Below are 17,877 nucleotides of genomic sequence, written 5' to 3'. Positions count from 1 at the left end.
CACAATATGTTAATAGTAGTAGCTTATTCATAGTAATAATACATGGCTCAAAACGTAAGCACCTTCTCAAAACAGTTTTTTTTTTTATGTTTGCTGACAGACTTGCAAATGCAAATTCATTCTCTGCCAGCACCAGGCGCTGCTGGAGCAGGAAAAATAGCGGTTGTCCTGGTAACAGCTGTAATCAAAGTAATGTGCTCAAGCGCAGTGTGTTGCCAATTTAGCAATTTTGTTGCTAGATTTAGCAACTTTTCAGACTACCCTAGCAACTTTTTTCCAAAAAGCACCTAGCAACAAATTTAGCTATTTTTAAAATGTATTTGACAACTTTTAGCAACTTTTGAAAATTGACTTAGATGATAAATAAGGCATGCATTTTTCCTCTTAACCAAGCGGTTACTAAGCAGTGCCTAGCAGTACACGCACATCACATGTAAATCAAGTTGCTAGTTATACTTGTTAAATAATAATTGTTCATTTATGAAACACCTTAGTTGTTAGTTTGTTCCTATAATTGTTAATCAGGTACACTGTTGATCTTATTTTAATCATGTGTAGTTTTATTAGTTATTTGGAGAACACATAAAACGTAATTGTTCAAAAATGTGTAACTTTTAAATAATCCAATGTTGTATTTAATAATATAATAAAAAATGTGTTCATATTGCTTTTACAAATAATACATATTAACTGTTTATTTTTACCAACAAATCTAAATGAACATCTTTCAAATAATGTTCTTTGCTGAGATTTGAGTAATTTCAATTTGTATTCTATGCAATGAGGCAGTTTTGCCACTTCATCAGGCATTACATGAAACACGAAATTAAAATGACATTGAAGCTTTTCCGAAGACGTTCTTTTCAAAGATATATTCATGTAACACCAGCGCAGCATTTCAATTTTGAAACGTGCAGTGCACAGTTTATTCAGCCAAGTAGGCCTATAAGCCTTTTGGAAAATCTATTTGTGGCAGCAGTTTTGATATTGCCACAAATAAATCAATGTATGGGAAACACTGGACACTGTTATAAGTCAAATGGCCATAATCTAAGTGATAACAATAATAATAATAATTTTAAAACAATACTCATGCATTTCAGCAGTGAAATGTCGCCCGATTATCAAACGTCATACGCTTACTGGATGTAATGACAACAATTGTCATGAAGGAAAAGTTTCAATATCTCGCCTTCGCTTTCATTTCGGACCATCTCCAAAAAGACATTTAAAAACGAAACAAATGATTTATAAGTTTAACATGCGTTTATCAAAGGAAATATAATTAGCGCTGCTCTTGAAATACAAAATGGACGCGGGTCCGAATTCGGACTTTGAGAAGCACTGCTTTAGCATATTCATGTATGGTTTACAAGTTCCTTTAAGGTAAGATCACATTGAAAATCCACTGTATTGCAGAGTACTCAACCACTTCATTAAAAAAAGTACCAAAATCTACCATTGCACTATACACTGGTACATTTAAATACCATGGTACATGAATTTCAGTATATCTTAAAGTACCATAGTTTTTCCATACAATGAACATTGTACACCGAGGTATTTCAAAGAATAGTTTTGAAGATGTCAAAACATTATGGAACTGCCATGGGAGTACCATGATAAATGTTGGTAATTATTTTGCTAATATAGCACCATTAAATGATATCTGATTGTTTTCATTATATTTCTTCTACAACATTCAGCTGTCACTGTTACGGTGCTCTTAAAATGAGATGAAACATTGGGCCAAATGAAATAACCTGTCAGTTGCTGATGGCCAGCGGGTATTATGATGAATTTGCTATTAGTTAAACCCATTTAATTATACAAGTTGCTAATGAAAACTGTCCATCAGGCTGTTCATCAGTACAACGGATCATTTTTGTGGAAAAATAGTGAAAAATGGAGATAAGGGAGATGGCTTTATTTAACACCAGGTGCCTAGGGTGCTGCTTCGCTTGTAACTGTGACTTTAGCCTATATAGTAATTTGTTACATTCTTATGTTGACTAGAAGAGCAGTGCAAACTTGGGAACTTTGGACTTGGGTAATGGGTTTTTAAGTAACTGAAAAGTCTCAAGTCTACCAGCCAAAAGGAGGACGTTGCTTTGTGAAGCATTTCATTATGTGAATGCATGTTTAACCACCCCAAATTGGACCGATGTCTTACAAACTGAGCCAAGAAAAAAATTAACCCACAAACAAAATTGGCCGTGCATCCCTTGATTAACTTTGACAATTTATGGGAGACGAGGAAAGCCGTTTCAATTAGAGACATCTGTCCGGTCCCGCTCATCCCTTCAGTGTTTCAGCAGGCAATGTCAGCCATTCAAGCCCATATGGTCATCTATAATTCACGAGACCCTACACCCAAAATAAACTGTTATTGGCACAGCATAAGGGTCTGATCCTAAAGCAGAGGACAATGACATCACAGAGAACACAACAGAAAGAGCGGAAAAGCGGAAGGTTGGTAATGGATTGTTAAAAGAGGACTTTGGAAAAGCAAACAAGATTGCAGATCTGTACTTACCTGAAATTGCATCAAAAGTATTTTTACAGGAATTTGATGAATTTATAAAAGTTATGAACATTCTTTGGTAGATGAATCTCAGATTTTCAGAAGAAAATAAAAACAAAAACTCAGTTAAGGCATCACTGGCATCACAATTCTGTTCCAACCATTTTTATTATTATTAATGTTTTAATCAGCTTTTATTTCTGTATATTTATATATATTAAATTTTCATTTTAATTTAAGTGTTACTCTGTGCTTCTGTTTTTATTGGTAAAAATATCTTCATTATTCTCATGAGCAAAAAAACAACAACAACAAAAAAAAACATCCAAATAATAAGATGGAGCAGTTTTCTTAGTGAAATAAATAGAAGTACTCTACAAAAGTCTACAAAGGATACATGCAGTGTTGACTTAGTTGTTTGGCAATAATGAGGTCATGAAAATGTCTTAGTGTTACAGGATCCAATGATGTTCAGACCCCAAAGTTCCTTTTTGTTGTCACTTCATTTATTAACTCGACTTGTAGAACAGAGGAAATTTTCCTTTATGTTGTATGAACTGAATTCGGTTCTGTTACTGAGTAAAACCCTCACATGATGCAATTCATGTAGCGAACACCAACATCACACAATCACCCATGAAGAGGGATGAAACCCCCAACGGATAACCAGCACACATCGGCTCATTATCCAAACCGTCACTCATTTTAACCAGTTAGTATCAATGCCTTTGTGGATCTGAGGTTAAAATATGCAAGGTAAGGCACCTGCTGAATAATAAATGTCCAGGTTGTTCATCTTCATTAGTCCAAACACAGAGGAGAGCATGTCTTGCTCTTTTAAGTGCTCTGCATGCATGGATCCGTGTGTCTGGATGAAGACACCTTCTCATTTCTTCTCTCTGAGCTCCTCAAATTCTGACATTTATTCCCTTCACGTTGCTCTGCCAGAATCGTCAGGTTCCCTTGAAGTCTTAGCGGAAAAAAAACCTCCTCTGATGTATTGACCAAAGCTGGAGTATTAGCATTCACATGAGCCGTGTAGTGTATTACGCTCTCGCTTCTCTTAACCAAGAATAAACACCATACCTCGTTTACATTAAAATGATTAGTGGATTTAGGCATCATCAATATTTAGAGGATGCTGTTTCATAGCTCAGAAAACTCTGTTATGCTTTATTCAAGCATCAACTTTTTTATTTTGATAAGAAATGTTTGAATTGATTTTGAAATTACACTTTTGATTGCAGAAGCACAGCTTTTATGAGATATCCAAGGAAATAAACATTCAAGAAGTGGAAAAGGCCAGCAAAAGTCACTATTTAATATTATTACTGTCTAGGAGAAACAAATTGTTTCTATCCTTTAGCTAGTTATATAAACTAATAGGATCACTTCCTTACAAAAATGCGAATTACAGATGGAAATTAATTTCTTTAATAAGAATCCTTGTGTATGTGGCAAAAAAGATCCTTTTTTATTGCCGTTGGTGCAAATTAACCTTCTGAAATGAATCCCTTTCAGATTAGGATGACACTTGTCCTAACACCAAGCTCTCAAAGCTCAAGCGTTCACATAAACACTGCTGCTGCTTTCAAAAACCTTTCAGGTAGACTTCATGAGCAAAGCGTCTTATCCCAGAGCGGATGGAAATGGATTAAACTGGATTAGAGTGCTTCGCTCTCACGCCACGAGGTGTGTGCGACAGCACTCGGCCCATTTGACACAGGAACCTCTTTTCTGCAGAGCAGGGATTTAATAGGCTGTTTAGGTGTATAATGCTCTGGGGCCAGCTGACAATACACTGAGGTTATATATAAGAGCAGCGGCGAGGACACGGGTGCTGATTAAGAGACTGCTGACATTTTAGGGTGCGGTACTTTTAAACACATAAAAGAACCGAGTTGTTCTCTTTGTGATTCGTTTACTTTTATGAGGTGCAAAATAAGAGATTTTTAATGTTACCACTGCACCTGAAATCCATTGTCTGAGATTTTAGCCTAACGCTGCATGTCGTGCTTTGTTGTTGTTGTTCAATTATTGCATCAGCACGATTAGGCCGATAACAGATGCAATGGCCTTAGAAATTATTTGGAAACTATGATCAACTTAAAAATGAATGAATGTTATGGCACTTAAATGCAAAAATGGGTCAGAAAATTGCAGATTTTGTTTGCAGATGCTTCTTCTATATAATTAAAATTCTTTATGCCATTCATTCAATTTCAGTTGGCCACTCTAATTTTATAACTTTGTTTTTTCAATTCAAACCGTATGTTCTCTTCTTGCCATCTTTTCTGCTGTAATGTTTCAGTGCCAGATTTACATTTGAATAATGTAAAATATATGGATGCTATTGTGTACAAACTAAATCTTTTTGTTAAAAAGCTGCAGTCATACTGGTTATCAACAATATTTTTTTTTAAATGTGATTAAAGTAGATTTTTAATGAATAGTGTCTGCCTGTGCAGATTACTAGAGTGTTCTGGGTCATTGCTTATTGGCCCAAGTCAAGAGAACCTACATATGGCTCATGTCCCCAGATTTTTTTTATGTATATATATAGCAGTCTAAGCATAGAAAAGTAACTCTAACCACTTAAAAAAGTAATAGCACACCTCTCCTCATTTATAACTGCATGAGGTGAGGAATCACTGAGTCATGTCTGTGGTGCAAACAGTGCAGAATTAAGATCCCTACTCATCATCATGTCACTGTAACGCCTCTCATGCGCATCTAAACAGGTGATAATCCAGACATCTGGATAGTTTTGGAGGCTGACTCAGAACTACTGTACCCATGCATCACGGCACTCGTCTGCAGTCCAGTCATTCTCTCCCAATTAGAGCTTTGTGTCTGGCCCCTCACTGCGGAGAAGAACCCTGCCGAGCGCTTGCTGTTATGACAACTGACTCAGTGGCGTCTAATTAGCCCCGTCTCTTTCTCTCGCTCTCTTTCCGCATCCATTTCCCTCTTTTCTGCTTCCCTCGTGCACGTTCCCTTTCTGGGAGCAGAGAGGTCAGCAGACAGACCAAAGCGCCGGCGAGAGACAGCTGAGATGTTTCTGAGGCAAAAGAGAGAGAAGGAGCAAATAAAAAAAGTCTGAAGTTAAAAAAAAATAATAAGTTGGTGAATTTTGAGCAGACAGAATAAGAAACGCAGCAAGTTTGGACAGGAAGGAGGGGCTGTCTGAGAGTAAACAACCTTCACGACCCGCTTGCAGCTCCAGACACAGACCTGCTTCTCCTCAGAACGAAAAAACGGAAAGACTGAGAGAAATCAGGAGGGATTCTGCGGAGTTGCCTGCCATCAGAGAACATCCGCTGGTTTGGAGTCGACATACCTCAACGGCGCATTTGCATTCTCCATGTGATCAAAGCAGAATGCCACATGGGTTTGTGGAGCTAGTGTCAGACATTTCCTTTACCCCTCCTCTCTTTCCGTTTCCACCCTCTTGCCCTTTTCCAGAAGTGTCGTTGTAATTGCCAAGACATGCAGCTTCACCTTTCAAGGGTGGAAAGACGTGGTGCCTGAGCTAAACATTAGCAGGTCAAGTGTTTATAGCGAAGACAAGATGAAGATTGGCAGTGTTGGAGTAATTGCATTAATTACATCACTGGTCAACTGTACATCCATTTCGTTGGATGGGAAAATGGTCTGATTCTTGTTGTCAATTCCCAAAGTGCAACGCTGAACTTGGGGCACCCAGACTTGAGTTGCTTAGGAACAAGAACTTTTTTGAAAACTGTTCCCCATCATTATAGATATTTAAAAAATGATTGTAATTGTCTTCCTTATGCAGGAAGTTACTCTGAGGTTGCAGGCCTTTTCAAAAAGCACATAATTCATCAGCACCATTGGTAAATCACACTAAATGTGTTATCTTTTATTAAAGGAGATTGCTGGCATAGTTCTCATACTCATTAGAGACTGGTTTTTGTTTTTGAATTCAAATGTGCCTAATATTTTAAAGTGATATATTCAAATGCACATCATAGTTGACCCTGGAGAAAAAAAAAGCTGATTTAAATCTGAAAATTAGTAGGAATGTATGTAGAGCTTGACAGTTTTCTCTGTCCAAAAGTGATTGTTTCAAACACACACAACTCCTGCTTGGGTAAATGACATGGTGCGTACAGTTCAGTACATTTGTGTTTCCTGGACAGCTCATGCATGTTTTGCTCCCCTTTAAAGTGTATGTGTAACTTTAGACCGGCTCTTCTGTGAATATTTGACCCCACAGACGATCACACTCGTGTCCGACTGCAACTGCTGGAGGGAGACCCCCACTCTGACTACATAAATGCCAACTACATAGACGTGAGTATGACACATTATACATACATATATAATGTTACTATGATATTTATTAAAGGGGTCATATGATGCTATTTCAAGTTTTTAATTTCTCTTTGGAGTGTTACAAGTTGTTTGTGCATAGATAAGATCCCTGAAGTTGCAAAGACTAAAGTCTCAAAACCAAAGAGATATTCTTTATAAAGGTTAAGACTCAACCACGCCTTCCTAAAACGGCTCATTCAAACACGCCCCCACATGTCTACGTCATGGTGTGGGAAGATTTGCATAACACCGCCCAAACGTATACGCAATGAAAGAAGGCATAACTTGTATTCTCGCTGTAGTATTGTTGTTGCTGCCGGCACCATGTCATGGAGAGGATGTGTTTTGTTGTGAAAGTGAAAGTACTTTGTTTGGGCTTCCAAAAGAGGACACAACTAGAAATCAGTGGTTAAGTTGTATTTACAACACTGTTCCAGAACAGTACAACTCAAATATTAGAGTGTGTGCAGCGCATTTTAAGGAGGACTATTTCCTGAACCTGGGAGTAGCTTGCCAGCTATGCACAAAGGCTGTTTCTATAAAGTAGGGCAGTTCCAAATATGCAAGGACAGTCTGATGCTTCTGACTAACAGCCTGTAAGTACATTTTCTTATTTAAAGAATTTGCCACTGACGATTCAAACGCGAATTTTGAGCAGTGTAGAGTAGTGCTTGTTGTTTGTCATTTCTCCGATCACAAATGCAGACGTGGTAATGTCGCGTTACTTCGCGCCGCGTAAAAAGACAATATAAGCCAGTGGCCAAAACTGGCCCGCCAGCAATAATATCTGGCCCGCGCCCGCAGCCAGATTATTTTGATAGTGGCTGGTTCTGAAATAGATTTGTCATGACAGCAACAGTTACTCACAATCAGAGTACGGGAGCGGAGCGGAGCGCGGAGTGGAGCGGTCTGACTTTGAATGGAGGGAGGTGCGGATTTTTTAAAAGTCGGAGCGTTGTGGTTTTCACTCGCTCCACTGCCGCTCCATCACGAACACAGTTCATGCCAACGGCCCATAATATAACTGCATATTCAGCAAGAATTCACATGTTAAATATATTTAGCTAGCTTGAATAGAGAAAGATCACTCAAATCAGAAAGAATGTGAAGGCTAATAGTTCTCAAGGAATTTGTTTGTTCCTTTTAGATATTGAATATTTTCAGTTGAAAGCAAGATTTAAACAAGTAGCTACACTAATTGAAACACTTATTCACACGCCATCGCTCTCTCAATACAATTAGAATCTTTCAGTGCTACTTCTGTATCCGATTTCGAATCAGCAGAAATCTGTAAGAAATGCATCGATCCGTAGGTAAAAGAACTGACGAAAACGTACTATTTTCATCACAAACAAGATTTGCACTGCAAAAAGCAGCAATTATACCTTTTAAAGCTGACAACCATGTTATTAGCTTGTCATGTGGTAGGAAAAAAAGTTTGCACACTAGTGTTCCAATAAGCCACTTTGAAACTCTCCTGTTATTTTATTTGTTAATATACGTTATGAACAGAACTGTGATATTTCAAACATACTGAAATACTTTAGACGAGGAGCAAAGGCAGAGCGGTGTTTCTGGTATCAGTGAGCGAGGAGTGGTGCGGGAGCGGGAAATGGTGGACCCGGAGCGGAGCTGGAGCGGAGTGATTATTAAATGCTTGGAGCGCGGAGGGGAAATTGTTGCTGCTCCACTCCGCTCACATGCTCTGCCGGACACCGCCACAAATGTGGCTTTTTGATAATGACTGTCCTACTACAGGATTTAAACACAGAGTAACAGCTCACTACCACTTACAAAAGACACTGTAACAGTCTGTCAGGCAATTCTAGTTGCATTTGTTTTAGCAATTAATTTCTTAAATTATCCTTTGACTATGTTCTGGCCCACCATCTAGTGACAAATTTTTATTTTTTTGGCCTTATGCCAAACTTACTTGCCGACCCCTGGTATAATTCATTATAATCAGTAATTATGTCCGTTCTCAGAACGATGAGCTTTGTAAAAATCGACGCGTTTCATTAAGGTGGAGCATAGAGAAGCAACAATAATGTACAGTATGTGCAAAGTAATGTGAAAATAATTTTTTCAACCTTAAACCGCATAAACACATTACATTACACCAAAAATCACTACTCAAAACTTACTTGTTTTCTGAATGCTATACCTTTGATTACTGATACCATGCTTTGTCTAATGAACTTGTTCTTTTCATGCTTTGTCGCTTCAGTCTGCTCTGCTTTGTATTTGTATTTTTGTTATGCTTGACTCTTTATCGGTATGTTGCCCTGTCCATATAATGCTCCTTTACTGTATCTATACTTATTGTTATCCATCTATGCTTACTTGAATTGTCTCTTCTTTGTTAAATGTACATTGTGAAGTGTCCTTGAGCACTGGAAAGGAGCTATATAAATAAAACGTATTATTATTATTATTATTAAATACACAAAATAATGTTCTTTTTAGCAACGTCATGTGACCCCTTTAATTCATTATTATGATCTTTTTACATTTTCATTGTTCTTTATTGTTTTATTCAAATGATTATTCAAATGTATTAAAATAATAATTCATTACGTTTATTCATCAAAAATGCATTAATCATTAAATTGTTAAAAAAAAAAAATCAGCTTCAAATAAATGTTGTTCTTTTGAACTTTTTATTTAGCAAAAATTGTTTTTAACATTTATAATAATAAATATTTATTAAGCAGAAAATAAGTATATTCTAATGAGCTTTGCATCACAGGAATAAATTGCAGTTTAAAATGTATTCAAATAGAAAACTATTATTTTTAAAGTATGATAATATTTCATAATTTTACAGTTTTTTTATTGCATTTTTCATTAAATGAATGTAACCTTAAAGGTGCCATAGAATGGAAAACTGTATTTACCTTGACATACTTGAATAAAAAGAGTTCTGTACATGGAAATGACATACAGTGAGCCTCAAACACCATTGTTTCCTCCTTATGTAAATCTTGTGTGTGCAAGAGACCACTGAAAAAGAGCCGAATCCCAACATAACACCGACTGTGACGTTACAGTCGGGATCATTAATGTTTACCCCCCAACATTTGCATAACGTATACCAGCCCAGGTTCTAGGCCAACCAGACCCGCACAGCTAAATCATCGATGCAGTGTTGCCAGATTTTGCTATTAAAACAAAACAAAAAAACGATAAATAAAAAAAAAAAAAGAAATGATTTCAAATCTTTTGCAATTAAGATAAGATAAAGATATCGCTGACCCTAAACTGCAACATCCTACTTTATTAACTTTCTAAAGTGTCAAAAAGAGTGAAAAGACAAGTCCAGAAACGTTTATAACAGCTGGATCTGGCAACACAGAGGCTGCTGCGGCCATGTCCTCACTCACAACTCTGAACTCTCTCTCAAGCCTCATTCACTCCACCAGCGTCTCGCAGCGATCATGTTCATACCTTACACATACAGGCTTAAACATATAAGGTTGGATGCCTAATCTTTCCATCGTTCACGCCGGAGAGTAGAGATCTGTTTGCTGTGTGAGCAATTAAATGAGCCGTGCTGTGAAACAGCCAATCAGAGCAGAGCTCGATATTATTATTCATGACCCTTCCCAATAAGGTAATAACAAACCATTTCATTCTAGGGACAAATCCTAGGATTGTAAATGGACATGTAAAACCGTTTCTGGAAAATTTTTGGCCTTACCTAAGCCACATATCTTCTATGTAGATATCAGAGAACAATTTAAAATATTGCATCAATGCATTCTATGGCACCTTTAATGAGCACAAGTGACTTCTTTCAAAAATCTTTTTGAACTGTATATATTCACATCTATTCAGATTTCGATATGTTCCTTATTTAATTTTAACTGAACTTACAACAAGCTTTGCATATGCTGATAATGAAATAATGATCTGCAAGTTTGAACATAGTATTTATGACCTTTAAAGTCTGTGTATTACATAACCACCTTAAAATGTCAGAACAACTTCACTCTTTGCTGTCAAAGAAGGGTTTAATAGATTAATGCAACATTTATGTGCTACGCTCCTGAGAGCCTTGCTTACAACGAATGAAGGATACAAGGGATTTCTGCTCTTAAATCGCTCTTCTGAGTTTCTGCAAATTACTCGAGCAAATGCTCCATGTCCACAGCTAGCGACAGCTCGATTGAAAGTGCTTCCCTGGCTGCTCCAAATCCACTAACTTGATCTAAACACCATGATGACACAGTCGATATGATTGTGATCATTACAAAATGGGAAGTAAACATGTGCAGATATGCTTCAGCGCGAGGCTTCTCGCCCCGCGGCAGCTATAATCAGGCCACCCAATCTCATTCTCGATAATAAAACAATTATGGGCTCCGTCGTACTACATACCCGCTCGTAAAACGCAGTGGCGCTTTAAAGCCTGACATGAGCAAGGCTACATTGGTCACCAATTTGTTTCACAGTGGTTAAAATGCTAATGAACCCAAGGCGTCAGTAAGGTGAAATTACAATGTCTCATGGAGTGCTGAATTGGATACAAACAAAGTTTTTTTAAAGAAAGTTCATTGTTGCATGCGGTTTGTGCGGGTATAAAAATTTGTTTCATTTGAATAATTTTCATCTTCCTTTTTCATTCTGTTTCCCAGGGCTACCACAGACCAAGGCACTACATAGCCACACAAGGTAATTAACAAAACACATAACAAAGGCACAACATCGGCAAAACCAAGACAAGTCTTCTGACATGAGCACAATCTACACATCTAAAGTCGTGACGTATTGTCAAGTATGGTGACCCATACTCGAAATTGGTGCTCTGCGTTTAACCCATCCAAGTGCACACACACAGCAGTGAGTAGTGAACAAATCCACACACACACACACACACACCGTGAACACACACCCGGAGCAGTGGGCAGCCATGCTGCAGCGCCCGGGGAGCAATTGGGGGTTCGGTGCCTTGCTCAAGGGCACCTCAGTCGTGGTATTGAGGGTGGAGAGAGCGCTGGACATTCCCTCCCCCCACCTACAATCCCTGCCGGCCGGGGGCTCGAACTCGCAACCTTTCGATTACGAGTCCGACTCTCTAACCATTAGGCCACGACTTCCCCGTCTCCCCCATCTGTCACTATATGCAAAATTATATGTATGATTAATTATAATATCTAAACTTAATGTTGGCTTTTGAATGCTAAATAAAAGCTTTTCTCGTTTCCAGCATGCATCTGCGTGATATGCTGAGTCACATTGTTTGTGCATGCAGCTTTATAGCCTAGCGAATTCAATTTGCACTTCATAGGCTTCCGATTTATAAATTAGGTTGTTTTAGCTTTATTGGTTGTATTTAGTGTAAAAATGTTGGTAAATTAAGTTGCATGTCACCCTAATTGAAATCCTGTTTGTGTTTATGCAAAGTAAGCACTGCTAAATATCACTGCTAGAAATAGTTCAATTTGTAATATTTAATTTTCAAAAAGATATCACTCCCTTAAATAGTCTCAGTGTAGTTAGCTGTTTTAGCAGTTGTTAATGTAGTTAACTAGTTTAGTTATCACTTTACTGCAGTTTGTACGTAAGCATAGAAAAAAAATGAAAATGACTTACTTTTAATACATATTTTTAAGATTAATGATTTGGGGGGAAATTTAGATGTTCACACATGGGTTTACTCTTTTGCAAGAACCAACTCACACCATAAGTGAACAGTTAAAAGGATTAGTTGACCCAAAAAAGAACATTTGCTGAAAATGTACTCACCCATAGGTCATTCAAGATGTAGATGAGTTTGTTTCTTCATCAGAACAGTATAATCTGCAATTACTTGTGGATTATTGTGATGTTTTTATCAGCTGTTTTGGACTCTCATTCTGACGGCACCCATTCACTGCATAGGATCTGTTGGTGAGCAAGTGATGTAATGCTACATTTCTCCAAATCTGTTCCGATGAAGAAACAAACTCATACTACATCTTGGATGACCTGAGACCAGTTTTCAGCAAATTTTCATTTTTGGCCAAACAAGCCAAAATATCTTTCCACTTGAGTTTTTATAGGCCACATTTTCACTTTTTAGACAAAATAAGGAACTGCAATAATATTATTAGTGCAAAATAAAAATAATAGTAATTAATAAAAAATAAACAGTAAAGTTACAATACTAAGTACTTTAGATTGGTTAACCATCTTCAGACGAAAAACCGACCTATAATACTTGCTTGCATACTAGCATGCACTAATGTGGGCATTTATGCTGGTCTGCGATGCTCTTTCCCTCAGGGACTGCCTGTGAATCCATCTTATTTCTAGTTGTTTTGTGAGTATTGCATGATCTTCTAAATTTGTCCCTCCTCCTCTCCTGTAGGCCCCATGCAGGAAACCGTGAGGGATTTCTGGAGGATGATTTGGCAAGAGAATTCTGCCAGTATCGTCATGGTAACCAACCTGGTGGAAGTGGGCAGGGTAGGTTTCTTGTAATTAACTCTTTACTTAATAAATATCACAGGATTAAGAATGTTATTTACGAAGCACTCCTCCAATTGCTACACATTTAATTACGGTCTCACGGTTAAACGGAGTGTATATATAAAGCTGTGAGGTGGGTGCTTGTGCAATGCTTTTGGAAGTAACATCTAGCAAGAAATCCATGCAAATGTGCAATATGTTTCTGTATCTCAAGGAATAGAGCATAGCAAGCAACATCAAGGTCGTGGGTTCCATTCCCGTACACATCTTGGATGCACCAACAACATAAAGGTTCTTTATTGGCATTGATGGTTCCATGAAAAACCTTTAACATCCATGGAACCATTCCATTCCACAAAAGGTTCTTTATATACAAGGGAAACTTTAAGCGAGTGAGTCAAGCCTTTTGGAGGACATCCTAAAATCGAGCACAATTAGGTGCACAAGTCCTTCACAACATCCCCAACGAGAGCCGTTTGATGTCACGTTGAGTGTAATTGAGTGGTGTTCAATGATTGGCTCCAGTGAACTCGGACCACAGGGGTCGTTCATTCAGAGATAACATCCTGTCTGACAGGTGGCCAATTACACTGCTCTGTTTTCAAAATGTCATCAGGGACTTGTTTAATAATACTGTTTCTGCAAATGCCTATTTGACTTAGACCTTGCTGTAAAATAGAGTTATACCCAGACAAATTAAGATGCAGATGTTGTGTAATAATGTGTACGTGTGGGATCCTATGTGTCCATAAAGGTGAAATGCGTCCGGTATTGGCCTGACGAGACCGAGGTGTACGGAGACATCAAAGTGACGCTGATTGAAACGGAGCCTCTTGCAGAATATGTGATCAGGACCTTTACTGTTCAGAAGGTAAAAACCCATCCTCCTCCACTCAAATTAAATATTTCAGGTTTCTCAGTGGTTTCACTTTCATTGCTCAGGTATTCTCAATTTCCTCTTATCAGTTTAGATACAAATGATTCTAAAATGGAATTTTCATGTAATATGCCTATATGTAATTAAATGTTTAATATACAATTTAAGAATATTTATAGAAAATAAAAAAGAATGTTAAAAAAATAAAACAATCAAATAAATGTAAAAAATTAAAAAAATGCATACGTATAATACATGTATACATATTTATATATACATATATAATACATATATACATAATTATATATATTATTTTTTAATTCTTTTTACATTTATTTAAAAAATACAATTTTCAGCACCCTCTGCATGCACCTCTTCATCTAGTCTCATGTTCATCCATACCATATGAACCATCAGCTTGAGTTTAAGCCCATAATGCATCTCTTACTCAATCAGTTTTATTATTCTTATCATACAGGAACAGCTTGACGTCAGATCTGCATAAATTAAAAAACATAACCACAATGTTCTAACAAACAAACTTTACGAGATCTTAACATAAGCCAACAGACAATATTTTGCAACGAAAGCGAATCACAGAGAAAGCTCTTAGGAGCGGGTAAAGTTTTGTTGTTGAGTGTTGTAATCCAAACAGAACAGATGTAGGGAAGCTTTGATAGTGGGAGAAATTAGTGTTTGGGAGTCGTATTTGAGGGGGAGAGCACAGTCTGGAACAGCATGTCATCAGCAACTTTCTTAAATCACTCAATCCATCTGTCTCACGAGGCTGCTGCCTTTCAAACGCTTCCTCAACTTTGAAAGAGAGTTGTTAGGGTACATCCTCCTCTCGGCGCATAGTTGTGCTTCATAATGAGTGGGAGCAGAAAATGACTAGAGATGTTTTCTGGTTCCTCTTAGAACAGGGACTTTTGCTTAAGTCTTCTGATTCTGAGATGTTTCTCCAGAGAAAAGGGCCTCGAAATCTTGCTAAAATCTTAAATGAAAATAAGTCTAATGAAAACATGTCTGGGTCACATGTCAAGTTAAGTTATTTAATCAAGGATTTATGTGCATTTTTATATTTTTTTATAGATTATAAAAGTATGTGTATATATTTATAGAACAATTAAATTATCTATCTATCTATCTATCTATCTATCTATCTATCTATCTATCTATCTATCTATCTATCTATCTATCTATCTATCTATCTATCTATCTATCTATCTATCTATCTATCTATCTATATATCTATCTATCTTTTCCTCTTTGAGAGATCTGTGACTCAAATCCCACACTGAAAAAAAAAATTGTTTCAAAAAGTTTTCAACTTAAAATAATTTGTTACCCCTCTGACTTAGATAATACTTAGTTTAGACAACTTTAAATTTTAAGTTACTCAATGTTAATTTAAGGGGCAACTGGACTATTTTAGTTGACTAAACTAAACATTTTAAGTCAGCGGGGTAACATTATTTTATTAAAAAAAATTTACAGTGCACATACTATAGTATTCTGGATTTCAAGAGTTTCTTGGTCAAATGGTTTAATTAGTCCTTCAAGAAAATGATCAATTATGAAAGGTGATATTAATATTCAACGTTGGATTGGCTCCTTCATAAGACCATTCTTGAGTGGCTTTGTGTGTGTCTAGTTATGGATTTCATTCCCAAGTGTTGGATATCGTAGAGTCTTCTGTGGGTTTTTTTCCCAGCTTTTGTTACCCATCGTCATCTTTAGCAGCTCAATTACACACACACTCTCCAGACTCATACACACACGAGCTGCATTAAACGGCTACACGGGTCCTCGCTTGGTGGTATCAGCACCTCCAGGCACGGATTACGCCGCTCTCAATCCCAAATTATAATTAAAAGCTTATCAGAGCGTTAAGTGCTAGTAAGGAAGTAAGGGGAAAATGTTTCTACTGTAACACAACACGGTGTGTGAAAAGCCGGAGTGCTCACACTGATCAAATGTGTAGTTGTGCAGTGGTTCAAACACTGACCATGGGGCCCTGAATGACATTTCATCACATTTTCTGCACTAATTTTAGAGAAAATCAAAGTTCTAAATGTTACAGTAATGCCTTGACTTATTCCATGATACCATAATTATATGAGGCCTCAACAATAAAGATCCTGCTGGATCAATAGTTCAGCAGTTCCTTATTTTATTTTATTTTAATTTTTTTATCAGGTTATCCATAATGTTGTGCCCATAGTATTTACACTGTATACACTGCCAATAAATACCACATGGTGTTGATTGTTATTGACATGCGTTTATTGGGTTTGGTAATCCTAGCCATCTTCTGTCATAATCACCTACCTGTTACCCTCAGATGATGACACCTGTTGATATTAAGCTCGCCACATGCTCCTGTTTGCAGAAGGGTCACCATGAGATTCGGGAAATCCGGCAGTTCCATTTCACCAGCTGGCCCGATCACGGCGTTCCCTGCTACGCCACAGGCCTGCTGGGCTTCATCCGCCAGGTCAAGTTCCTCAATCCTCCAGACGCAGGACCCATCGTGGTACACTGCAGGTGTGCTCCTACCTAAACCTCTCTTGCATCTCTTCCTACGGTCCTTTTCTCACTCTTCTTACATACATTTATTGTAAGTCAAAGTTTCTGGTTTAAAGTTGGACTGATGGTGTGATAATAAATCTACAATGAGAGGTCCATTGATTATTTAAATAAGACACACTCTCTGAGGGCTCTCAGTGGCTGCTAAGAATATACTGTAATATTTTTAAATGCTGGTGTTGGTTTGTTTACTGGTCCTCGGGCTGCTCTATGTAGTTTTATATATATATATATATATATATATTGATGTCACTAGATAAAATTAATAAAAATTAAATTAATATTAAAAAAAAATTAGTTTGATTTGCTACCATTTTATAATAAAACTAGCTGATTAAGGCTATGCAGTTGCTAAAGTTTTCTGAAAGGTTGCTTTCTGGCTAAAGTTAAAAGAGTCCATGTACTGTACAATTGTTGTTATAACTAAAACTATTAAAAAACAATATTGAGTAGTTGAAATAAAGCACAAAATTGCAAAACCTGCAAAGCTAAAAATTGCAAAGCTATTTTACTCCCTTGGATCTTTAGTAAGAGTGTAGAAACAATTTGATGACACCATTGTGAAATTAGGTGAATGCATTGATTTTGTTATGTAATGTGTTTAAACATTTACTTTATCTCAAACATTTGACAGTCCAGATGAACGCTTGCTGGCAGCGTAACTAACTTCTCATGTAACAGTAAAAGAACCCAGGGAGATACAATAGAAGACGATTTTCACACATATCCATGAGAACTCACACATTCTCACACTAACGTAGGATGCTTCGGCACATGGATAGACATTCACCCATGAATCTGTCCGCAACATGCCAACGTGCTCACAGATGGATGCACGGATAGACAGACTCGCTCTCACAATTGTGGGGAGTAATTGGGGGTCATGTGGGAAGAAGGTTTGAGAATGAAAGGTGACAGCAGGAGACTGTGAAGTGGCAGTGTAAATTTGCAGTCAGCCCTGCAATCCCAGAGACGAAGCAGATGTGACAAAGAACCTTTCAAAGCGGATTAGCCCAAGTGTCAGGGGCTCCTGGTGCAGAGATTAAGATTTTGATTTAAGCAGTAGTTTTTTCAGAACGTTCCAAACATTCTTTCT

The 17,877-nt window shown here is 37.4% G+C and overlaps 1 protein-coding gene across 1 annotated transcript in view; it reads left to right on the top strand.

The window, feature by feature from the left end:
- LOC306878833 (receptor-type tyrosine-protein phosphatase T-like) overlaps positions 1-17,877 on the top strand; it is a gene marked incomplete at both ends in the record, with an annotated part of 257,633 nt that overhangs the window by 216,069 nt on the left and 23,687 nt on the right. The window contains 5 exons of the mRNA XM_079431392.1: positions 6,756-6,841; positions 11,500-11,536; positions 13,215-13,312; positions 14,070-14,186; positions 16,585-16,739. Coding sequence (XP_079287518.1) covers positions 6,756-6,841; positions 11,500-11,536; positions 13,215-13,312; positions 14,070-14,186; positions 16,585-16,739 — 493 coding nt within the window. The remainder of the gene's footprint in view (positions 1-6,755; positions 6,842-11,499; positions 11,537-13,214; positions 13,313-14,069; positions 14,187-16,584; positions 16,740-17,877) is intronic.

The sequence above is a fragment of the Barbus barbus genome (assembly GCF_936440315.1).
Source record: "Barbus barbus genome assembly, chromosome: 13".
In the NCBI taxonomy this organism is placed as follows: domain Eukaryota; kingdom Metazoa; phylum Chordata; class Actinopteri; order Cypriniformes; family Cyprinidae; genus Barbus; species Barbus barbus.
The sequence above is the reverse complement of the archived record's forward strand: the minus strand, read 5'-3'. Positions and strand labels throughout refer to the sequence as shown.